Genomic DNA, 26,382 nt, shown 5'->3' with positions numbered 1-26,382 from the left:
AATAAAGAAAGTAAAAACAGGATCCCCAGATGGGTTGTCAGGGATGGGAGAGAAACTTACTTTTTGGGTTATATCCTTCTGAACATCAACTTATTTTTTTAAATCATGTACATGTATTATCTCAAAACACAAGAAAAGTTAGAAGGATACTATGGATCAGCTGACGAGATACGCTGGCTCATCTGGCTCAGACACAAATAATTATAAACAACAGTAACAGGGGACCTGGGGGGCTCAGTCAGTTAAGCATCCAACTTCAGCTCAGGTCATCGTCTCATGGTCTGTATGTTTGAGCCCTGTGTTGGGCTCTGTGCTGACAGCTCAGAGCCTGGAACCTGCTTCAGATTCTGTGTCTCCCTCTCTCTCTCAAATAAACATTAAAAAATTTTTTAAAACAACAGCAACAAAAAATCTTTCTCCTTTTTTTTAGTAGAGCTTTTTCAGACAAAAGTTAAGAAATGAAATACAAACCTTCCAACTTGATATGTGGGGACAGCTGTAGTTCCAAATCTTTGCATTCCATAGTAGTTAATAAATCCAATCTCCTTGAGAGAGTTCATGGCTTGCTCAACTTGTTCATCAGTTCCTGTTATATTCCTGTAAGGGCCCAAATTTCCCAGGGAAGAAATTCAGTCAAAAACATTCAGGGATACATATCATAAATGACATGGCTTGGTTTCTGTGCCTTTCCCCTTTTTAAAAAAAGTTTTAGGGGCGCCTGGGTGGCTCGGTCAGTTAAGCGTCCAACTTCAGCTCAGGTCATGATCTCACAGTTCTTAGGCTTGAGCCCGGCATCGGACTCTGTGCTGACAGCTCAGAGCCTGGAACCTGCTTTGGATTCTGTCTCTCTCTTTCTGCACCTCCCCCACTCACACTGTCTCTCTCATTCAAAACTAAAGAAACATCAAAAAATTTTTTTAAGTTTTATTTAAGTAATCTTTACATCCCATGTGGGGCTCAAACTCATGATCCCGCAATCAAGTCGCATGCTCTTCCTACTGAGCCAGCCAGGCACCTCTCCCTGCCTTTCCCTTACCCCCTGCAGCTTTCTCTCTACCTCATGAGGACTCTTTTGTTTTTTTTAATTGTGGCAAAATATCCATAACATTAAACTGACCTCGTTTATTGTTTTTAAGTACCCACACAGTGGCACAACGTTCCCCACGATCTACTTCCTGAACTTTCCTCTCTTCCCAAAGGGAAACCTGCTCCCATTAAACAACAGCTCTCCTTTCCCTTCCTACACCCCCCGCCCCAGGTAACCTCTGCTCTATTCCCTGTGTCTGTGAGTTTGCCCGTCCAGGTACTGCGTGTAGGCGGAAGCGACAGGCTCGTCGTCTTTACGCCCCGTGTCTGAAGCAGCCAGCTGCTCTCCAAAGGAAGGGCTGGGTTTTGGGAGGTGAGGGGGTGTTGGCACAGACACTCCAGCAGTGCCTGCTCTCCCGGTCTCGTCAGGCCCCGCTCTGCCTTCCTTTCCTGCCGCACCTGTGAGCACTCGCTCACCCGGGTGGAAAATGGTCCAAACAGACATGAGGTGCTCCAGCAAGACCCTCTCTGTCCTGCGCTCCCGCCTGCGGGTCTTTACCTGAGGACAACAGTGAAGTGGTTCCCTTGAAGCTCTCCCAATTTCAGAGGGTTTTTCTGATAGCTGAAATTCCCTAGCTTAAAGTTCATCAAGCACTTGTTCAAGTGGGCAAGCCTTTGAGCAGTTATTCTAAAAAACACAAAAGAAAAAAAGGAGCACAAAGAGGATCACTAAATGCTGCCTCACCCAAGTAGTCCAGGACGCGCTACTGCTGGTTTCTACGTGAAGCACGACTGCAGCATGACGCGGGCAAGGGGCAGCCAGCAGCCCCAGAGCGCACTCTCCACGTCCCGCAGGCTGTTCTCCAGCAAAATGATACTGGTCCCTTCCTCCTGGACAGATGTAGCCCGAGCCATGTTTATACTCATAAAGCCTCATGTTACTTATAACAAGAAATGGGACAATCACATCTGTGCAATTTGCTACTTTTTTGAGGGGGGAAGGGTACGGCCGGGGGATAATAGCAGAGAGCCATCCCATAGACTCTAGAGATTATTCTCAAGCATTTTAAAGAGTCAGTCTCGTTTTCAGAAAAATACTGCAATCTTGCCACAGAAAACTTGGAAAAGTACAAAGAAAAGAAACACAATTTATAGTTTCATCACCTGAAAAAAGCTTAACGTTTAACTTTGTAATTGCTCCCATTCTTTTCTTTTTTGTCCCATTCTTTTCTTTTTTTAAGTCTATTTGTTTTGAGACAGAGAGGGAGAGAGCAGGGGAGGGGCAAAGAGAGAGAGAATCTAAAGCAGGCTTCAGAGCCTGATGTGGGGCTCAAACTCACGAACCATGAGACCATGACCTGAGCTGAAATCAAGAGTCAGACACTTCACCAACTGAGCCACCCCGTTGCCCCTCCATTCTTTTCTTCTTAAACACATTAAAGATAGAGCTACAGATGGAATCTTACCACAAATTTGTACCTTGCTATCATTTAAAATGTATTAGAACGTGTTCATGAAAAATTCCCTAGTAGTAATGTACGCAGGAAAAACAAATACAGGACTGAAAACCTTTTGTCCTTTCTCTATCCCTTAACACCTCTCCCTACCAGCAGCCAATATTACAGCTTCCTATGTTTCCTTCCAGAAACACTTTCTGTATATAGAAGCATGTAAGTACCTACTATCTCCTCTCTTTTAAGTATTTTTTGGAAGCTTTTAACACAAATGTCATATATATGGAAAAATACACGACTCCTAAGTGTTCTGCTTGATTAATTTTCACAAAGTGAACATGACCATGTAACTAATACCCAGATCCTCCCTTTTAGAAAACAAATTTTGTTACATTAGAAATTGTTCAGCATCTTGCTTTTTCCACTTAAAAATGAATATCGGATGGGGCGCCTGGGTGGCTCAATCAGTTAATCGTCTGACTTTGGCTCAGGTCATGATATCGTGGTCTGTGGGTTCAAGCCCTGTGTTGGGCTCTGTGCCAATAGCACGGGGTCTGCTTGGAATTCTCTCTCCCTTTCTCTGCTCTTCTCCCGCTTGCACTTTCTCTCTCAAAATAAATAAACTTAAAAAAAAAAAGAATATCTGACATTTCCTTTATTCACACAGTACTTCTGAAGCTGTCTCAGCCTTTGGCCAGCTGTACAAGGATGGCTGGTCCCACATGGACAGTTAATCCTTTATGTGACCAGTCTCCTTCCATGGACATTTAAATTGCTACCTATCTTTTGCTATCACAAAGAATTCTAGAGCAAATATCCTTACACATACTTCTTTGTGCATCTATAAAGGTACATGTTTGGAATAAATCCCTGGGTGTGGATTTGAAACCCTACTGCCCTCCAAAAATGTTTTTTCAACTTATGTTCACACTATTAATATGTAAGTGCCTACTGCCACATCCCTGTGTCTTCTCCCATAGCGCATTATAAATCTTTTTGACTGCCAGTCTATTAAAAACGGTATTTTACCTTGGTTTTTACGTACATACTTCCTATTGTGAGGAACATTTAAACATTTCTACATGTGTTGACTGCGAACTGCCTGTTTGTCCTGTTACCCATTTTTTAAACCTATTTTTAAAATGTGTTTACTTATTTATTTTGAAAGAGCAAGAGCTCGAGCATGTACGTGAACGAAGGATGGGCAGAGAGAGAGGAAAATACAGAATCTCGGGCAGAGCTCATTCTGTCAGCACAGAGCTCAACACCGGGCTTGATCTCACGAACCACAAGATCGTGACTTAGCTGAAACCAAGAGCTGGGACACTCAACCAAATGAGCCATCCAGGTGTCCCCCACCTTCTTTTTCTTTTTTTTTTTAAACCTATTTTTGATTGTTTTTATTTTTATTGCTGTTTTCATACAGTAAGGAAATCTCCTTACCACATATTTTGCAAATCTTATCTCCCATTTTGAGTTTAGTTTATTTAGAGTAGTTTATACTTATACTTTGCTGGGAGATTTACCAAATGTTAACTTTTCCACAGATTTACTTTATATCTCTTTCTAGGTCTATAAACACTCACATAGTAAATACTTCACCAAACCATCGCGAGTTATTTGCAGACATCACCCTTAGAGACCTGTGTGAGTGTCTCCTGGAAGCAGCAGAGTCACCCGCCTAACCAAGTGGGTCCCACTCGGGAAGCATCACCTGAAATTCGACACTACCAACAAGGAGTCCATAGCCAAATCACCCAATTCCCCAATAACATAATTTCTATTTTTTTAAGCTCCTTAAATTCAAGATCTAGCTGAGGACCGCAGACTGCCATTGGGACGTCCAGTTATACTCTCCACTAAGGTACCTGGATCTGCCCAGCCTTTCGCATTACACCGCTGTTGGACTTCTGGCAGAATCCAGGCCGGCTGTTTTACACCGTGCCTCTGTATCTGGATTTGTCAGATTGTTTTCTCAGGATTAGGCTTAGGTAAACACATTACTTAGGTGACACTGTGGCTTTTTCAGTGTTATCACAGCAAAAGGCAATAATGTTCTGTTTGGCCATCACTGATGGCAAAAAATTTAATCATTGGGCTAGGATGGTATTTGCTAGTTTTCTACCATAATGGGACCTTTCCCTCTTCTCCCCTACCATCCACCCATCCATCAGTCCACTTAAAAATGTTTATTTTTGAGAGAGAGAGAGTGTGTGTGTGAGTGAGAGCGAGCCTGAGTAGGGGAGGGGCAAAGAGAGGGAGACAGAGGATCTGAAATGGGCTCTACACTGACAGCAGGAAGCCCAAGGCAGGGCTCGAACTCTCGAACTGAACCTAGATGCTTACCCAGGCACCCCTCTCTTCTTTGTAATTAGTAAACTGAAGGGTGATATTTTAAAAACTGGGCAACCTACCCTGTTTTCCCATAGTCTTGCATCTGCCTGTTCAGGTATCTGAGGATTCGTATGGCCTGAAGCAAATACTATTGCGAGTTTGTGAGTGTTTTTCTATACTACCACTCCTGCCTTTAACTGGCATTCTTCTGTAAATAAGGACTACAGAGTAAAACTGTCGTTACGTTCATGAATATTTTTTTAATAGTTCTGAAATTTAAGTCATACTTAGAGTATTCCTAGTCAGAGATTATTATTAAAATATGTCAAGTATAAATAGAGTACTTTTACTGTTTTTTCCCTAGTAAGAAGGGCACTTCTGTTTTGTTTTAGCTTAGAGTAGTGGTTACTTTTTATCACGGCTCATTTACAGAGTTTTGGCCTCCACGCGTTCACTAACACGCTAATCTTCACTACTGGGGTTTTACGAGTTTCCACTGGTTGTGGAGAAAAATAAAAGAACTCTGGGCACTGTTGTTTCAGGGGCTTAGAGGGGGACTTCCTTTTCTCACTCCCCAGCCTGCCTCTGATGCCAAAAGTGGATCGTTTAGAAAGGAGCGGGATAGGTGATGCTGACTTGGGAAGGTTTTCCTTCTCTCACGCCCTGCTTTACACCATGGAGCTCCTCATGCTAAGCAATGAGGAGGTCAAGGGATGAAAAGAGCAAGTGGTTTTCACACACACACAGGCAACCAGGTCAGCTGCAGCTCAGTGGCTTAAACTCTACATTTTAAATTAACAGCATCACACATGCCTTTCTGCTTTATGTGCTTTTAAAAAGGTACATTGTGGGGACTTCTAGGGGGCTCCAGTTAAGCATCTGACTTTGGCTCAGGTCATGATCTCACAATTCATGGGTGTAAACCCACGTTGGGCCAGATCTGTGCTGACAGCTTGGAGCCTGGAGCCTGCTTCAGATTCTGTGTTTCCTTCTTTCTTTGCCCCTCCCCTGCTTGTGTTCTTTCTCTCTCTCTCTCTCAAAAATAAATAAATATTAAAAAAAAAAAAAGGTACATTGTGGAGTATAAAAACTGCACCAAGGATCTGGCTACAAAAAATATATATACATATCTGTATCTGTGTTTCTGTGCAGTGATACCCCAGCTTCTCCTGTCTGACTGGCTTCGTTAATATCTGGCAAAAAGAAGTCACGGCTTTGGAAGCAATTTCCCCCAATCTCCTTATTTGCTGCAAATGAAAGTTTTCTTTGTGTGTGGGGGGAAAAAAAGACATGACATGGCAAAGCACTGCCACTTTATGCACTAGGTCAAGATGTAAAACAAGTCATCACCAATTCTTTCATACGCTTGGCTTTTATGTTTAAAATTCTGATCGTCTTGCAATTTATTTAGAATAGGGAATGGAGGTAAGGAACCAATATAATTTTTTTTTTCCAGATGGCTAGTCAGTTTTCTCAACACTGTTCAGTGACTCAACCATTTTTTTTCTATGCTGATTTTATAGTCTATTTTAAAAAAATTTAATGTTTATTTTGAGAGAGCACATGCAGGGGTGGGGGCAGGAAGAAGCGAGAGCGAGAGAGAGAAAGAGAAAGAAAGAGAGTGGAAGCAGGCTCCACACTCAGTGAAAAGCCCAACCCAGGGCTCGATCTGATGACCTTGGGATCATAACCTGAGCCAAAATCAAGAGTTAGACACTTAACCAACTGAGCCACCCAAACGTCCCTCTGCTGATTTAAAATGCTACTATGAATACATACTAAATCTGTGGATGGATGTGGGTCTCTATTTTACCAACTTACATGCCAAGATCAAATTGCTTTAACACTCTATTTCTCTTCCTCTCAAAAATAAGCAAACATTAAAAAAACCATTAAAAAATAATATTGTTTTTAAATGTTCACTCATTTTTGAGAGAGAGAGAGAGGAGAGAGAGACAGAGCAACACTCAACCAAGCCACTCAGGTGCTCCAAGCATCTGATTCTTGATCCTGGCTCAGGTCATGATCACAATCATACTGTTTATGGGATCGAGTCCTGAGTCAGGCTCTGTGCTGATAGTGCAGAACTTGCTTGGGATTCTCTCTCTTTGCCCCTTCTTTGCACTCTCTCAGAAAGAAAATAAACTTTAAAAATATAAGACATTGGCCTTTCATTTGAGATTTTTTTTTTAACGTTTATTTATTTTTGAGAGACAGAGCACGAGCTGGGGCGGGGCAGAGAGAGAGAGAGAGAGAGAGAGAGAGAGAGAGAATCTGAGGAAGGCTCTAGGCTGAGTTGTCACCACACAGCCCGATGTGGGGTTTGAACCCATGAACTGTGAGATCATGACCTGAGCTGAAGTCGGACAGTCAACCAAGTAAGCCACCCAGGTGCCCATCATTTAAGATTTTTTAATTTTGTCATCTTAAAATATTTTTATATTGTTATGACAACACTTTAGTAAAGAGGTTTTTAAAATTAGAAATAATCTGGCATGCCTGCATGGCTCAGTCGGTTAAGTATACAACCTGGGCTCAGGTCATGATCTCTTGGTTCACAAGTTCAAGCCCCACATCTAGCTCTGTGCTAACAACTCAGAGCCTGGAGCCTGCTTTGGATTCTGTGTCTCCTTCTCTCTCTGCCCCTCCCCTGCTCATGCTATCTCTCTGTCTCTCAAAAATAAATAAACAAAATGAAAATTAAAATAAATAAAATAAACTTAGAAATAATATAATATGGATGAAAATAATTCATCAATTGAAATTTACTTTTTTACTTAAGATTCTCCAATTTGTGCCATTTGAGTCGTTCATAATTTCTCAAAATTATAAATAATGCTGCATAATATATCACTGCACATAAGAAAGTCTGAACTTGTTCTAAATTCAGGTTTCCTCTGAAGAGACAGCTACTCTGAGAACCACCTGAATGAAGAGCATCTGTGCTTCACTTTGTTGAATGATACACTTTATACCCTAGACTGGTTTCAGCACTGGTCCCTGAGCGCATTCCTGCTGGCGGGAGCCATGGTCCAGCTGTGGCCTGGAAATACAAGAGTTGGGGGTGTGTGGGTATGTCTGGAAGTGGTTTCTAGGCCCCGGGCCTGCATAAAAGGCTGAGCTCTGCCCCGAAGTGCCTTGCCTATACACCCAAAATAGCTGGTCAGGTAAGCGGCCCCACAGAGGTGTGCACTGTGCCCTGCAGTGTCCGAAGTCCCAATGTTTCATGAAAAATTCACAGGCAAGTTTTATCTTACTCTGTAGTTAAAAACATGCTGATACTGAGTTAAAGAAATTGTTTAAAATTCACCTATATAATATCAGCTTCCTTTTTTTTTTTAGTTTTTAAAATTTTTTTTAAATTTATTGTTTTTTTATTTTTTTTACAAATAGTTTATTGTAAGTTGGTTTCGATATAACACCCAGTGCTCATCCCCACAAGTGCCCTCCTCCATGCCCATCCCCCCCTCCCCCCACATCCATCAGTCCTCAGTTTGTTTTCAGCATTCAAGAGTCTCTCATGGTTTGCCTCTCTCCCTTTCCCCCACCATTTCCCCCCTTCTTCTCCCCCATGGTCCTCCGTTAAGTTCCTCCTAATCCTCCTATACGTGCAAACATATGATATTTGTCCTTCTCTGCCTGACTTATTTCGCTCAGCATAACACCCTCAAGGTCCATCCATGTTGCTACACATGGCCAGATTTCATTCTTTCTCATTATCAGCTTCCATTTCATCTCACAGAATTCTCTTTCTTCGCTGAAAACTTCCCTATACTTTCTGAAGATAATCAATTCTTTGATGCATATCAATCAGCTTAGTTCAATACGTGCAGAAGCAGGCTGACCAGATTTCTCGAGGAAAAAAATCTGTCGTTGCCCCATTAATTAACACAAAATGTAGGAAGCTAGCCAGAGCAGTTGGGAAACGGGCAGAGCTCCTACTCCATTCCCCTCCCGCTCCACCCCCAATGCCCAGTCCAACCCGAGGACCACACAGCATGGAGCAGCTCAGGTCCCGCCCTGGGCCAGCTGTTTAGACAGTAGCTCCATGAGGTATTGAGTGAATGATGGGGACACTTGCTGGAACCACAAGGCATAAACTAACCCAGGAACTGCATCCCAAAGAATTCAGGAGGCAGAGGGATTAGGATGCACAGAGCGAGGAAGAGAAGGATGGAACTCCTCTTTCGTCAGTAACTACTACAAAGACACAAAACATTTAAGGCAACTTGGCAGCTCTGGGGAGATTCTGAGAGTACCCCTTGAGGGCCATGGACGTGCCCGACAGCTGTGTTGTTTTCTCGCTTTTTAAAGTTGAGACAGAATTTATATAACCCTAAAATTTATCATTTTAACTATTATAAAGTTCAGCGGTTTTTAGTACATTCATAGTGTTATGCAACTGTTACTACTATCTAATCCCAGAACATTTCCATGATTCCAAAAGAAACCCTACACCTATTGACCCCATTCCCTCTCGCTGCAGCCCGTGGCAAGCCCTCACCTACTCTGTCTCTACACATTTCTCTAATGTGGACATTTCATATAAATGTAATCAGATCACATGTGGCCTTTTGTTTCTGACTTCTTTTACTAAGCATCATGTTTTAAAGATTCACCCATGCTATAGTACCTATCAGTACTTCATTCCTTCTTATGGCTGCATCACATATGCCTATCCTTTAAAAAAATTTTTTTAAATCTTTATTTATTTTTGAGAGAGAGAGAGACAGACAGGGTGTGAGTGGAGGAGGGGCAGGGAAAGAGGAAGACACAAAATCCAAAGCAGGCTACAGGCTCTGAGCTGTCAGCACAGAGCCCGACGTGGGGCTTGAACTCACGAACAGTGAGATCATGACCTGAGCCAAAGTCAGACACTTAACTGACTGAGCCACCCAGGTGCCCCTCTATTGCCTATTCTTAAACATACAGCAGACACATATTTCTGAATCCCACTGGCAAAGGAGAAAGCAAAAGCTATACTCCGTGCTGAAGAATGGGAGTTCCCTGAGAAGAGATGGAATGGTATGGACAGTATCTTCACGATACTGTTCACAGCTGTAATTTTGACAATCGTGGATAGAGCTCTCTGGTTTGTAAATTCATAGCGAATTCTGTGAACAACTTGGGAATACTAAAAATCTCACTCTTAAACATCAGGAGCCAACATAAGCAATATGTTGCATAAACAGCCCTTATTAACAAAGCCAGCGAAACTGGCTGGGGCTCAGAAAGGAGACTGGCAGGAAGAGGCAAGGAAAGAAACAAATCATTCTGAATGAGGCTGTTCCTGCCTAAGATCCTGTGAAAACGATAGGTGGCCGGAGAGTTACACGAAGCTGAAAAGCAGTGCTGCTTATCCTCAGGATTGAGCGATTCAGCAATAATTAAAGCGCCTGTGTGGCAGAGAGGGTTTATCCTGTCCACCAGTTCTCACGGGAAAGGCCGCCTGCCAGGCCCCGTGTACCCATTAAGCAAACCAAGGGTGTAGCCTGCATCCGTGAGATAAGTGCTATGTGCTTTCCAGGGGCCAGCACTGAGGTGTCTAATATGGCTTCTTACTAAGTCAACAGGAAGATGATAAAAGCAGCAGAGAGCCATGAAGACAGAGCAGCATTGTGATCAAGTAGGACACCTGGTGGCTGACCAGGACGAGAGAGAAAATATCTTCACTCCAAATATTCAAAGATTTCACATCATGCAATGCAATCTAAAATAATGAGATACCATGTTTTGACCTTCAAATTAGCAAATTATTGTTATTTTTTTAATCACAACTTGTGTCAGGGAGGATTCTGGGGAAGTAGTATAGAGGTGATGAGTTGTTAGGGCCTTTCCAGCGGATAATTAGGCCTTGCTATCAAAAACCCAAAACCTAGAGTTTCACATTCCCTTTAAGCCAGAATTCCACTGCTAAGTTTATCTCAATGGAGTTTTCACAGATGTGCGCCAAGATTTAGCTACCAATATGTCTGTCGTGGAATTGCTTATAATAGCAAAATGGGAAACAATGTCAACATCCCCAAACAGGGTAACAATTCATAAATTAGGATTCGCCAACTATTTAAGTTTTTGCTACATACTAAAGGGGAAAGAGGTACACCATTTTCTGTTCATGAGAACACATTTCATAACAATATTTTGGTTCACATGAAAAAATAGTCACTCACAAAAAAACCACACCAAGCTGTGAACAAGGCGATCTCGGAGGGAGTACAACTATGGCAGAACTTTCATTTTCTACCCCATCCTTCTGTGATGAAAACAAAACTAACTTATTGACTACAATATTTTAGATCCCAAAGGGATCTAAGGGAAGGTGAGAACCTTCTGCGTCCCACATCCATGGAGGATTGGAAAACCTAGCCCTCAAGTCACTGCTGGTCCCCGTTTCAGGCAAGCCCACTGGCCCACTCCCCACGAAGGTGGTTTCAAATCTTCACCCTCTTTTCAAGTTCCCTTCCCCACTCCTGCCCCTTCTACTCTCAGCAGACGACTCCGCGTTCTGAGTGTCACAGGAAGAACATGAACAGGCCACCACGTGGGAACATCTTCAGGTGTCTTGTGCTGCTCTCTTTCACACAACAGCACTGGCACACACAGAAAAATCACAGAGACCAGACATTCCTGCTGTGCTTTTACTACTACATCTTGCCTCCAACCCAAGGTCAAGGAGGAAAAGGACTGGAAAATCTAGCAGGATGCAACTGGATGTTTAATCCCGACATCATTTCAAGTGAATCAGGATAGTGGGAAAGAAGCAGACTACAGGGGTGTGCAGTCCCCTGCACAATTTGAGGAGATGCCACCTCAAATTCTCTTTATGAAGAGATACAGGAATTACAAATAAATAGATGTATTTAAGTGAGAACAGCAAGTATAGATGACTTTACTTTTCATTACAGTATGATTAACCTGTGGTAAGCTGTACCTAGTCAAAATGTACAAGTTTTACCAAGTGTATAAGCTCAGGAAACCATCGCCACATTCAAGATAATGAACATACAAAGAACCCTCAGAAGTTACCTCCTGTCCCTTTATTTCTCCCTCCCACCACTCCTTACCTCGGGGGGTGCGTAAGATGAAAGCCTGAATTTGTTTGACTTCATTTCTTCCACTTCCTTTCACTAATCTGGCTGGGTTCAGAGCTCGGTTCTCCCAAGCCTAGGACATGGCAATAGCCCTGATCTTTAGGGTCACCCACTTGCTCTAGTCACAACCTCTATTGCTGTCCCTATACACAATCCCCTCTGTTTATTAGATCACGGTCAAGTCCAAGATCCTCACCATGACCTACAGGGCCCCTCAAGATCCGGATTCTGCCTTTCCCTTGAGTCTTACTTCTTGCTAGCTCCTCAAGACTCAAGTGCCTGCCAGGTACCCCATGTGCTGTGCCCTTCAACTCTCTTCCAGTGTCTTTTCACAAGCTGTCTTCTTGGTTCAAACCAGCAACCTCAGACCCTCCACGGCCCCAGGAAACTCCTACTCCTCCTTCTAGAATCTAGACCAGTGGTTCTCGACTAAGGCGATTTTGCCCTTTAAGGGACATTTGGCAAAATCTGGAGACATTTCTGGTTGTCACAGCTGGGGGGTCAGGGAATGGGTTGGGGGAGAATGCTGCTGGCATCTAGTGGTAGAGACCAGGGTCACTGCTAAACGTCCTATGATGCACAGGACAGTCCCCCCAACAAGGAATTATCTACTTCAAAAGGTGGACAGCGCAGGTGGAGAAGCCCTGATTAGATGAAAACTCGTACATCCCATTTTCTGTGCAAGCTTTCTCTGGCCTGCCCCCGACAACGAGCCCCACACTTTGTTGTCAGGTCTGTCCTAACGTTCCCAACAAACGCCATCTTAGCCTTTATCGTGATAAAGTTCTGATTTACTTGTCTGCCTGCTCCATTAAATTGTAATCGCTTCTAATGCAGAGACCATCTTTTCATCTGTATATCCCTAGTGTGTAACAAGAGAGCTCATTCACTGTTGTGTAATTAAATTTTAAATAACTTGTATTAATAATGAATGAACAAAAGAGAGGAAGGAGAGAAAGAAGCACTTATTCTCTTGGCTCTACCACAAAAACCCTTTGAAAAACCACACAAATGATACCTGTTTGCTGTAAAAACATTAGGAAATACGGATAAAAAAAATAGAAAAAGGAGTTTTTGGGATAGAAAGATAAGAAAAGTGAGGTTTTACATAGCAGAGGCACCGTTTCATGAGGGAAGAGGTAAACCCACAGTGAAGCTGAGGGCCTGGGAAGGCAGTGCTAGGGTTTCTACAGAATGAAAGCCAGTACGTACTCTACACTTACTTGAGAACAGCGATCTCTTGAACGGTTATGGCCCGTTTATCTTTGGTTCCCATGTAGGAGAATATGTTTGGTTTGACTCTGGTAAGACAGAAACAAACACATGAACTTTCACACCATTAGGAAACTGTATTTCTCACAATTTAATATTAAAAATAAATACAAGAAAGTAAAATGCCGCTTGAATAACTCCTTTCTTAGCAGGGCCCGACTTAGAACACTTGTGGCTCTGAGTGAGTAACAGGTCATTCAAAGACTTGCTGGCCAGTAACCATAAGGACACAATGCATTTCCAACTGATCACAGGCCATTCATTAGATTAATTACACACCTGTGAAGGTAAAGAGCCATTCATTCCAGATACCGTACCACTGTAACCACTTTACACTTTCAGTTTTTAAAAAGTTAATAGTAATGTGAAGTCTCCAAAAACATATGCTATTTCTTTGCATTAAGAAAGCCAAATGCTAAAACAGGGATCTGAATAATTTGGTGTAAAAGTATAAGTAACTACGTTAATTAAGAAGTATTTTATAGAAGCCATTCCACATGACAAGGAAAACCACAGGAAAAACTTCTCGAACTCAGTGCACTCCCCAACTGCAAATCCCAGAGGAACTGCCCACCCCTCGCATCCCCCCACCCCCAGTGGTCTAGTCTCCCAGGCTCAGGTACAGACAGGCACCACTGACTCTTTCCCAGAGAGCCAGCAACTAGAGTAAAATAAAATGTCGCTTACAGAGTACTGCGTCCTACGGGCTGAATGATTTTCCCCTTAAATCCGTATGTGGAAGCCCTGACTCAAGCACCTTAGAGCAGTAAGTGTATTTGGTGATAGGCCCTTTAGAGAAGGGGTTAAGTTAAAATGAGGCCAGGCAGGGTAGGCCCTAATCCAAGCTGACTGGTGTTCTAAAAAGAAGAGAAATTTGACCACAGACTCCAGGGACACACACGCACAGAGGGAAGACTGTGGCAGGACATGGAGAGACAGTGAGTCATCTGTAAGCCAAAATGAGGCCTCAGAGAAAAACCAAACTTGCTAACACCTTGATCCTGGGACTTCTCATCTCCAGAGCTGTGAGAAAATTCATTTCTGTTATTTAAGCCGCCAGTCTGTGGTATTTTGTTATGGCAGCCACAGCACACTATCACACTGGGTACTGTGTGTAAAATGGGTTCACTATGTAGCAGAAAGTAAAAGTCCACTGCACATGGATTTGTTGCATGTCTATACCCATGACTGAAGAAAACTCCTCCGGCACTGGTGCATCCTCAGAGCCTGCATCTCTGCTACATCTGCACTCCTCTGAGCCACTCCGACTGGTTTCAGGTTTTCAATCTAGTCAATCTCCAAAAATTAAGAGTTTACAGTCTAGTAAAGCAAATCCCTGCAAACACATCAAAGTGGGGGCTTTCAGGAGAGCAGGTTTATTTTTACTTTCAGCCGGATGGACCAGTAACACTCAGCTCTATGTGAACTACTTACATAAAGAATTTCCACCTGGGATCATTGGCAATCTGCAAGAAGGTTAAAAGAATTCACCCTACCGTCTAAGGAAACTATAACTGGGAGGCACATTTGCTATCCGTTTGCCTATTTTCCCACTCCTTTTTCATTAGCATGATAAGAGGATTTTGTATGGGCACAACAAGACACTCACCGTAAATATTTGGACAGTACATTAATAGCATCCATGGTGTCTTTGTTTTCCTTGTACAGTACAAAGTGGCAGTAACTTCCCCTAGATTTTGGCCAAGAATGTTTTCTTGGATCTTAAAGACAAAAAAGTAAATATTATATGCACCATAATAAAAATGATCTAAGTTTTTCCTTCTGAAACCCACAAGCTCATTTTCCACCAGAAAAACTCTGAGAAATCAGACCTTGTCTGACAAGAAATATAGGTTGAGTGGTTACAGTTGTGCAGACTACAGGGCTTATACTTCCTGTGATTGGGTATGCAACATTATCTGTCTGTATTTACAATCAAAAGCTGAAAGGCAGTTTGTGTGATAAATGAGTCAGACTAACCAGCAATCCTCACACAGAGAAACACAATGGCTTCTAGGTGGGTACTGGCTTTCTAGAACACACGCAGTCCAGAGGGAAACAGCACTCCAGGTGGAATCTATACATCCTGCTCTGTATCCTCGATCAGGTGTTCACACACCCAGGCTGGATGCCTCCTCAGGGATACGATAAAGATTGTGAGAAACTGCCTCAGTGACAGGTTCAAATTTTCCAAAGGCCACTTCGGTCACAAAAGTTTAGTTAATACTAGGTGGTTTACAAAGGTTTACCTGACAGAGAGAGCAGCTGGCATTCAAAACAAAATGGGTAATTATTCTTGGGGAAAAGGAAACTTTAAAAATGAAGCCAGGTTAAATGTTAACTTCTGGACAACAGTTACTTTGTTCAACTTTTTGAACACTGACAAATCTGTCCAGTCCTTGGAGAACTTTCAAAAATATTCTTTTAAATGAACATTTTAACTATACTGTAATCTAGAGACAGATTTTTTTAAAAAAATATTAGGATTTAAACTTTGATTTTGAAAAATCAACGTATTTTGGGAAAAATATGTAAGCCACAACCACACTTTCAGACACGGTATGATAATATTTGTGGGTCTGGAGCAACACACAGCTGCACCTGTTACTTGAACACATCTAATTCACTTGATTTGTTAACTCCGTGAAAGAAAAACTATGAAAAAATATTTCATACAATCCCTAAGAGTCGTCTTCTTTTAAAAATGTTCCTTTGTCTTTGTCCCTAAAGAATTCTTTAGCAAGAACCCATGAATCCTTCCTCTTCACAGAGATAAGAAACTCCCAGCACTGAAGTTGCTAAGACATTTGGCTTTGTCAAGGCTAAAAGCATTCCTGATAGGCCAGTGATTTATGCTACAATCTAAAGAACAAACGAATCAATAAATCATCTCGGAAAACCGCCACAGCACATATGCCTGGCGATCGGCTTTTCCTTTCTGATAAATACGAATGTGACTCTTTTCTGTCTTGGAGAAAAAAAGGATTTCTTTGGCTCCTGGTGTGAATTCCTCACAACTCATCCTCGGAAAATTGTGAATAAGAGTATTATTTTTGGCTTTCCTTCCAGCTCACTACAGTGAAGCAAAACTGTCTATACTTAGCACTTGGGAGAAAAATCATTGGCATTTCATTTTATCTACATGAAACACCAACCACTCTTACCTGCTGCAGTTCTGACCTCTGTCCAAATGCATAGCATAAAGAGCACAAGAGAGCAATGTTTAATTCATAATACTGTTAAAGTGCTTTAGAGGTGAACATGCAAATGATCGCATGGACAGGTACCGAGGTCTGCTACGGCACCTGCTAGTCGTGTGGTGGTGAACAGCCATTCAGACATTAACAATGGAATGTCGCAGAGGCACATGGTGAACGAGGAGAAAACTCACCTACAGGGACAAGCCTCCCTGGCTCAGTCTCCTCACCTCCTCACAATGGCATGTCAGTGCATCCCCAAAGCTGCAAGGGTACACTGTCTATACTCGTGGTATGTAGCAGAAGGCTTAAAACTGAATATGATATATCGTATACCTGAAACTAGTATTACACTGTATGTCAACAGACTGGAATTCAAATAAAAACTTAAGAAAGGCTGAATACAAAGTGCTTCTGCATCCAGAGACTTGTTTTCACAAAGTGCTACCTATGATTATCTTTTGGTGGTGACACTGCATGTAATTACTGTTGTGTTTTTCTGGGTTTCATGAGTTTCCTGCAGTGAATTATAAAAACTTTCTTATTTGAAAAAAATTTGAAGAATCATTATAGAAAACAGTTCTCCAGAACTGATAAATTAAAAGGGATTTGAAATGACTTAAGAAACTTGTCTATTGAATGAAATGTTTGGACGTTGTTTCTATTGTTATTTGACAAGCTATCTGTATGTAAAAGACATTTTTGAGACAGGGAAAAACTGAACGTGCTCTGGGTATTAGATATTAAATTATTGTTCCTTATGTTGGATGTGATATGGTCTGAGGTTTTAGTCCTTAGCTGCTAAATACATACTGAAGTATCGACAAGTGAAATGAAGTGCTATGTAGAATTTTCTTTAAAACACTTCACAAGAAAAAATAAGTGGGAAGAAAAGATCAAACAAAAATAAGAGAATGTTAATATAATAATCTTGACGAGGGTTGATGGGGGTACACAGTGGTTCAATACTACTTTGTGAAACTTTCTGAAAATGTCCATAATAAAAAGTTAATAAAACCTTGTGATGAAAATTGATGAATTGTAGCTATACTCTTCCTTAATGACCCCTTCAGAACATTCACAGACAACTATAATGGCGAAAAATAAATGAAGCCACAAGGCGAAAAAACTAAATGCTATTACACCTTGAGGGAGACCATGACAACCGACTATGAGTTTGGCTCACACACATGCATCTTTTATTAGCAGAACCAAGCACTGAGCATGCATACAAGTATCTCCTCTGTCAAAAGCAGACACAAGGGTTCTTTTTCTAAGTGCACTCAGTATACAAAATAGCAAGCATATGCATTAGTTAACTGGGAATATTTTGAATAACGGAAAAATCAATGAGTCTCAACTTATTTTGAGTGATTTGACTTTCTAAAACTTTGAATCCTTAGAACACGAAGTAGGATGTGAGTAGCTTTGTAATTTAAGAGAATTTAAAATAACTTTCAGTTTTTTTGGAGACACTCTGATTTAAAATTCAAATGCAAAAAATTCTCAGGCTGAGATCACAGGAAGCAACCTTCTGATGATCTGATACGGCAGCCTCAGTACAGCAGAAATAGAAGCCAGCAGAAGAAATCATATTCAGGAAGATTCATGTACTGAGGAGCAATCCTCATGAATAAGGAAGGAAAAATGTAGTTCAAGAAAGGTGACTGGATGGGGCAGCATGCAGAACATTCTTTTCCTCCTTATTCGAGGCCATTTCCATGACTGCACCCCTGCACACCGACCTTGCAGCACCCTTCGAGTCCGGCTCCACCCACTATCACTCTCCTGACATAACTTCTGCCTGCCTCTCCCCTGGCTCTTTCCCTTCAGGATACCAATGTGCCCACGACTCTTCATTTTAAAAGTCAAACCTGGGCACCTGAGTGACTCAGTCAGTAAGCATCTGACTTTGGCTCAGGTCATGATCTCACGGTTCACGAGTTCGAGTCCTGTTCAGGTAGGCACAAGCCCTGCTTCTCTCTCTCTCTCCGTCTCTCTGCCCTTCGTGGGATTCTCTTTGCCCTCGCTCACTTGTGCCCTCTCTCAATTAAAAAAAAAAAGTCAAACCCATGCCTCCTCCTTAACCATGCTGCTTTCCTTTCTTTTTCTCCTTACAGGCTTTTTAAAAATTATGTATGTATGTATGTATGTGTGTATGTATGTAATCTCTGCACCCAATGTGGGGCTCAAACTCACAACCCCAAGATGTAGAGCTGCATGCTCCTCTGACTGAGTCAGCCAGGTGTCCCTCTTTACAGCTTATTTTATTTTTAAAAAAATGTTTTTTAAAGTTTATTTTTGAGAGAGAGAGAGAGAAGGCGCGCGCGCATGCATATGTACACGAGTTGGGGAGGGGCAGAGAGAGAGAAGGAGACACAGAATATGAAGCAGGCTCCAGGCTCTGAGCTGTCAGCACAGAGACTGATGTAGGGCTCAACACACGAACCATGAGATCATGACCTGAGCTGAAATCAGACACTAAACGGGCTGAACCACCCAGGAGCCCCAGCTTATTTAAGAAACCAGTCTGGGGGTGCCAGCGTGACTCAGTCAGTTAAGTGTCAGAGTTTCAGTTTTGGCTCAGGTATAGATCTCATAGTTCACAAGTTCAGCCCCACATCAGGCCTCCTGATGAGCTCAGAGTCGGCTTGGGATTCTCTCTCTCCTACTCCTGCCTCTCCTCTGCTCACATGTGTGCTCTCCCTCAAAATAAATATCCCATGTGTGCTCTCTCTCAAAATAAACTTTGAAAAATAAATAAATAAAAATAAAAAAGCAGTCTGTGTTTATTGTCTTATATCTCAACTCACTATATAACCTGGTTTCCAGTCATATTCCGCTAGAGCTGCTACAGTCAACACACCAATGATTTCTATGTTGCTAAAAACTGATGGAAATATTTCAGAAGTCTTATCTTGCTGAACTCATCTGCAATATTTTTCACTGCTCATCCCTTCAGTTATTGGCAGTCACTCTTCTTGGGGATTCCATACCACCAGTCTCCCAGAGAGTTTCCTTTTTAGCTGTCTGGCTCTTCCACCCGCTGGTCTCTGTGGATGCCTACATCCAGTGTCCCTGCTGGGAACCATTCATTTCCCTAAGTATGGAGAACCCTATATATCATGTAGCAGATTTTTCCTTTTTCTTTTACTTAAGTCTTTGAAAAAAAATTCTTAGAGGCATCTGGAATATATACCACGTATCTCAAAATATAAGTTAATTTCCCTGATTACATGATTTATAATAATATTTTCAGAAAAATACCATAAGTTGTTTTGGTAGGTGAATCAAGACACCCTATCTACCTGACTGGATTAACAAACAAAATAACCTCTGAGTTAGAACAGCTGGCAATCTGCAGTGTTTGGGCACCATGATTTAGAATCCACCATGCCCATGTTTCAGGGTGCATGGAGGCTCTACCTGAGAAGAGTTTAAGTAAGAATACTGCAAATCTGCTGGATAATATATATAACAATTTATATCAGGGTATGGTAGGGAAGGAGTGCCAAAAACACTATAAACTTTTCTTTGCAATGAAGCTTTAAAAGCTAATTCATTCAGGGGCACACCTGAGTGGCTCAGTTGGTCAAGCATCCAACCCCTGATTTTGGTTCAGGTTATGATTTCACCAACTGTGAGATCAAGCCCCACATTGGGATTCTCTCTTTCCCCCTCTTTTTGCCCCTCCTCTGTTAGTGCTCTCTTTCTCAAAACAAATAAATTAATTAATAAAAATAATAAAAGTTAATCGTTCAAATGCTAGGCAAGGTAGCTCAAGAGGACAAGCTGTCACTGGCAGTGGATCCTATTTGCAGGGGCAAGAACAGTCTCTGCATCCCAGCTCTCTCTACTTTTCCAATGGTATTTAACTATGATATTCTTGGTTTGGGGGTGGGGGGAGCTAGATCTGCAAGAGGTGAACACAGGCTCTCCAGGGCCTGTCTGGGTCTAGGAGCAGGCAGGAGACAACAGTTCTGACCTCTAGTCCATCTCTGACCAAATGCCACATCTCAAGCCCAAGAGGCTTAGATCTCTTTACAAGCGACGATCCAATTTGACCTGGCTTCGTGCTTCTTCTTAAACTGAGAAATTAATATTTTATTGAAGATGTGTAAGGGCAAGGGCTCATGTCATACATGCTCAGCACCTCACTTGAAAAATCTGAAGGAAATTTTGTATTTGGGAAAGAAAAAGGAAGGTGGGTGTGGCATAAGCTTAGAAAATGTGGATAAAGACAGAACATGAGAGATCTGGCACCACTCACTTGAGGCGAAAGGGTGGGAAAACCGTAAGGTCCATAGTGACCTGCAAATGCCCTAGCATCCCTCCCTGCCGATCACAAAGCCTGGCATCTTCTAAGAAACAAAGATCATTTCCAAGAAGCAGCCGTCAAAAAACAAAATACAGCCTTTGCCAATCTGCTTCCTTATGACCATACTCCGCAGAATAAAATCTTGTCTTTTCTTCTTGCCTTTGAAAGAGGCTGGGTGACCGATGTGGACTGCCTCTCTGCAAGGGACATCTCCCTACAGCCGTTCTCAGCCTGGGCTCCTTGAGACAATTAAGACTGAATGCTGCAGTAAGTCACCCTCTCTCCTCCACATCTAGAATAGTTGCTAGCTATCTGCCAATCCTGGGAGAATGCAAAACAGTCACCCAAATCATTCTCCATGAGGTTTAACTCTCCTGAAGAACCCTGGCTGGAAAAAATCCTGCTAAGGTACTATTTTACATTGTGACTCAGACATCAAAGAAACATACAGTAGCCAAGCCATTCGTCTGTGGGTTGAGAAGCGATTAGCAATCATGCCCTCAGCTGTTCCAGAACACATCATCTTATTTCCTTTCTGGTCCCCACTGAGAAGTGACCTCCGATGGCCAGCTTCTCTTCCCCAGATGCTCAAGATTTCTGATTTCTGCGTCACTATGCAGACTGACCGAATTGACTACATAGTTTTTGCAGGCACAGCTAACTAAACCTGACTCTGCTCCCATTTGTTATACACCCCCCCCATTTCACTAAAATCATACTTTGTAAACAATTAAGGCTCCATCCATTCACAGCATTAACCTACGAGAACATCCACAAAGCACTAACTGCACCAACAGTCTTTTGTTACATAGTCCTGGAGTTCTGCTCTAACAAATTTATCTAGAAACAACTCTTCACTAATAGAAGCCATCACTGGTAGGAACTGAGGGTGAGGAAGTATCTTTTTCCCACTGTAATTTCCATTAGAATTGTATCTGCTGATGTGGCAGGTAAAGAAGAAAAATTAATCTTCTTAAGGTTATATGCAGGTATATACGGCTACAGAAAACATATGTGAGCATAAACATCAAAGAAATTCACTGACACACACCCATTTCACATGAATGATATGCAACAAAAGAAGAGACTGGGTGGAGGGCCACTCTGCCGTGTGTCCATGTTTGTGTGTGTGAGTGAAGAAGGAACTTGGGGTTGGAAAGCAACAGCTCTTCTGATGTGCCACTGGGAATTCTTGTTCATCTGAAAGCTTTCTCTCCTCCATTAAGAATACAGAATGAGCAACATCCTTCCATTTTCTTCTTGAATTGCCACTGAGCCCACTCTGCTCTTCAGGGAACATATTAAATTGCTAAGACTGTCTCTTGGGCACCATGGTAACTGTAGCAAATCTTCGCTCACATCAGAGGCCTAATGCCCCCTACCAGACAGTCTGTAGATTGCACGGGCATCTGAAATGATACTATGCACCTTCTCTGAAGGAACGACATGATTGATATCCTGTTCTGCGTAATAGCAAAGTAGCCCTTGAACATGAACAGGCAAGGAACACGAGAAGCGAGATGCCACTGGTGACCGGGAGACAGAGGAAATGCCAGGTCACGTGCACACTTACTTGCCAGCGCCTTTTTCCCAGCCGCATGGTAGGCTACGATGTATTTCTTCCCCTCTCTGTCCTCTGTTTTTGTCTCTAATCCTGGAAACAGAGATTTAATCGCTTGATGGATGACCGTTCTTTTCTCTTTGGTGTCCTCAACGACCTATTAAAAACAAATCATGTTACTGCTGATTTAACAAATATTAAATGGGGAAATACTACTGATGAATTTGTAAAATCACTAGTCATCAACTATGCAAAGTAACAGAAGTACATGGGTGTGATTTCAACAATCTTATTTTATTATTTTTTAACGTTTATTTACTTTTGAGAGATAGAGACAAGAGGGCAAGGTGAGGAGGGCAGAGAGAGGGGGAAACACAATCCCAAGCAGGCTCCAGGCTCTGAGCTGTCAGCACAGAGTCCGATGTGGGACTCGAATTCACAAACTGTGAGACCATGACCCGGGCCAAAGTTGGATGCTTAACTGACTGAGCCACCAGGTGCCCCTTCAACAATCTTTCAGAGCTTCATAATACCACAAATCTTAAGAGCCTGTTCATGGAGCAGGATTCTCTGCCAGGCACTGTACCAGGAACTTCAGAGTCACTATCTTATTTAATCCTTATCATCTCCCTATCGCACTATCAGTATACCTACTTGGAGATCAGGAAAATGAGGCTGAGAGAAGGATCTAAAGCCATACAGCTGGAGGGCGACACAGCCACCCACTGCAGATATCCCAGCTCAGGGACTCTGCTGGGCAAAGGCCTCAGGGCTCACAGAGGCAAATGGAGGCAAGCAGTGCCCTTTGGGATACTGGAAACTCAATTCCCTTGAATACTCCAATCTACAACTGCTTCACAATGAATTCTATTCTATATTAGATTATTTTATAATGGTGTTCTAGTGTGTTCATGATAAAGAAAAAAAATCAACACCAAAAAATGTAAACTTATCATTTAAGGGGCGCCTGGGTGGCTTAGTCGGTTAAGCGTCCGACTTTAGCTTAGGTCATGATCTCGCAGTTCGTGGGTTCGAGCCCCGCGTCGGGGTCTGTGCTGACTGCCAGCACAGAGCCTGGAGCCTGTTTCAGTCTGTATCTCCCTCTCTCTCTGACCCTTCCCTGCTCATGCTGTCTCTCTCTCTCCTAGAAGTAAAAATTAAAAAAAATAAAAAAAAAAAAAAGAAATAAAAAGCTTTAAAAAAAAAAACTTATCATTTAAGGAACTGTTATTCAATTTTTGAATGTGTCTCACACACATTTCACATCTGGAGTCAACAGCCAGAAACATGTGCAACTGCCTTACTAAAAATATAGAGGGGTGCCTGGCTGGCTCAGTAGGTTAAGTATCTCACTTTTGATTTCAGCTCAGGTCATGATCTCACGGTTTGTGGGTTCAAGCACGGAGTCTGCTTCAGATTCTCTCTCTTTCTCTTTCTCTCTCTGCCCAGCCCCTGCTTATGTTCTCTATCTCAACATAAATAATAAATTAATTAAAAAAATTTTTTAATTTTACAAAATAACATTTATCCTTAATGTGTATAATACACTGTCATTTTCTATTTCATTTATTGCATTTAAACAAATGTTGGGGGACATCTGGATGGCTCAGTTGGTTACACATCTGACTCTTAATCTCAGCTCAGGTCATAATCTCACAGTTGGTGGACTGAGACCCCCAGGTGCCCCTAATTTCACCTCTTCCTTTTTAAGTTTTTAGATTTAAAATTACAAGCATGGATCACATAATCCTACTGGACAGCACTAATCGAGAATAAAATTTTTGTAACAAAAGCTTTTCAATAAGCATCTATTATCCCATTTAGTAGCTAAATCGCCTTTCCTTCAGTAGCAGAAGCCGACTCAAGTTGAGCAAAGAAATGTTCCCTTACCTCTTTCCCAACCCCTCTCCCTCCAAAGACCTACCTGACAGCCAGAGGCTGCTGGAGGCAGGGCCGGGGCCTCCCTATCAGGCCACACATCTGTCAGACTGTGGCAGTCCTTTGGCTACAGACGCTATGTGAGACAGTAGTTCACTCTGTGGTCTGAACACTCTAAAAATTTTTTTTTTAATTTTTAATGTTTATTTATTTTTGAGAGAGAGAGAAAGAATTCAAAGCAGGATCCAGGCTCTGAGCTGTCGGCACAGAGCCCAACTCAGGGCTCAAACCCACAAACAATGAGATCATGACTTGAGCTGAAATCAGACACTTAACTGACTGAGCCACCCAGGTGCCCCACCAAAGAACACATTTCTTTGTTGATTTGTGGTCATATAGAATTTTCTTACAATAAAAACATAACTGTTTCTTTGCTATAGTTTATCTGGATACTGGTCATTTGCCACCTATAAAAACACTTTCAGTGTAATGCTCTTTTAGGTCAAACAGAGCAAAGTCATTCTTTTGTCAACTACTATAATTTTTCTAATGGACGCTTATAGACTTTCACCCAAAAAGAAGCAATGAAAACCCTAAAATGTATGTTTTTGTGCTACTTACCTCGATGGCAACACTGGTTTCCTTATTTTTAAAAAGCTGGAGCTCTTCTAAACGCTGCTTTTCTTCAGCTGTCAAAACCGTAAATATGTCTTCTGATGGGTCCTTGAAAATAACCACAAAACCCCCAGTGAGTCACACACAGAATTCAACGCTGTTAGAGCTCCCTAACCCGGGGCCTCTCAGAAACGCTAGTTTGTACAGAAGGTGGTTTTTGCCAGGAAGCCACTCTCACCTCCTCATCCACTGGGACGGACAAGTCATTCAACTGGCTGATCTGTCCATCTTTTCCTATTTCGTGAACAACGAAGTCAGAGTATCTGATGAAAAGAAAACACAAACTTTCACAGCATGAACATTTTGCTTTTGATTAATTTAAGGACGTTTATCAACATTAAGCCTTACTGTTGTACATTTTTTTTAAAAAAATTCAGGGTTGTTTTTTGAGAGGAAGCATAGTTCCTTTTTAAATTTTTTTTTAATGTTTTATTTATTTCTGAGAGAGAGAGACAGTGTGAACAGGGGAGGGTCAGAGAGAGAGGGAGACACAGAATCTGAAACAGGCTCCAGGCTCTGAGCTGGCTGTCAGCACAGAGCCCGATGCGGGGCTCGAACCCACGAACCGTGAGATTATGACCTGAGCTAAAGTTGGACGCTTAACTGACTGAGCCACCCAGGTGCCCTGAGAGAGAGCATACTTCCAGTCAGGGGAGAGGGGAGAGAGAGAGATCTTAAATAGGCTATGCAGAGCTTGATCCCAAGACCCTGTGATCATGACCTGAGCTGAGATCAAGGGTCAGACACTCAACTGACTGAGCTACCCAAGCGTCCCCAAAACAGGATTTTTTAAAATAATCTTCATTACTACGTTCATATGGAGTTATTTTTTTCTGGTTTCTTAAAGAATGTTACACCACAGCTTGGCTTTGTATTAGAATGTAAGGTAAAGACCTTGTGAGCTTCTAGAATATTCTTTCAGAGAAATGCATAAATCAAAGCTTATCAACGTTACCCTATTGATTATAGAAACAGTCCATACTAAAGTGAATCATAAAACATGGCATGGTTAATTCAATCAGAACCCAGTCAGGGTGCCTGGGTCACTCAGTCAGTTGAGCAGCAGACTTTGGCTTAGGTTGTAATCTCAAGGTTTGTCAGTTCGAGCCCGGTGCTCTGCACTGACAGTACAAAGTTGTTTCGGATTCTCTATCTGCCCCCCCCACCCCGCCCTCAAAAATAAAAACATTAAAAAAAGTCAGAACACAGTAAATCTACTATGAACCACCCTGCAGCTTACCTTTACGCTAAATATTCTACATACCTTATTTAAAACCCTCTCAAAAACCCCAAGGTAGTATTAGGACCCATTTTCTGGATGTGGATACCAGGCTCTGAGGAGTTAAGTAACCACAGTGAGTGACCAGTCTAGATTCACACCCAGATTCCTCTGGCTCCAAAGACTACCTTCTTTTAATTGTAGATGTGGCACATTCAGGTCAAAGAGTTAAGGGTTTAAGATTTTAAGACCAATTCAAGAGAAAACTTAACCATTTAAAATAATTTCTTTTAAAGAAGTGAACAGCACTGATTGACACAAAAACTATTTTTTTTAATGTTTTATTTATTTCTAGGA

At 42.0% G+C, this 26,382-nt stretch overlaps 1 protein-coding gene across 1 annotated transcript in view; it reads right to left on the bottom strand.

Moving 5' to 3' along the window:
• The window catches only part of PUS7 (pseudouridine synthase 7), a 56,013-nt gene that overhangs the window by 17,794 nt on the left and 11,837 nt on the right, over nt 1–26,382 (bottom strand). Inside the window, exons 3-9 of the mRNA XM_039249780.1 lie at nt 24,985–25,069; nt 24,753–24,854; nt 22,266–22,410; nt 14,787–14,898; nt 13,129–13,206; nt 1,586–1,714; nt 472–597 (exon numbers count right to left, since the gene is read on the bottom strand). Of these exons, the coding sequence (XP_039105711.1) occupies nt 472–597; nt 1,586–1,714; nt 13,129–13,206; nt 14,787–14,898; nt 22,266–22,410; nt 24,753–24,854; nt 24,985–25,069 (777 nt within the window). The remainder of the gene's footprint in view (nt 1–471; nt 598–1,585; nt 1,715–13,128; nt 13,207–14,786; nt 14,899–22,265; nt 22,411–24,752; nt 24,855–24,984; nt 25,070–26,382) is intronic.

This window comes from Hyaena hyaena, unplaced genomic scaffold (genome assembly GCF_003009895.1).
Source record: "Hyaena hyaena isolate Hyena2069 unplaced genomic scaffold, ASM300989v1 scaffold_347, whole genome shotgun sequence".
Taxonomy (NCBI): Eukaryota; Metazoa; Chordata; class Mammalia; order Carnivora; family Hyaenidae; genus Hyaena; species Hyaena hyaena.
Note: the sequence above shows the minus strand (reverse complement) of the source record. Positions and strands in the feature narration are given on the sequence as shown.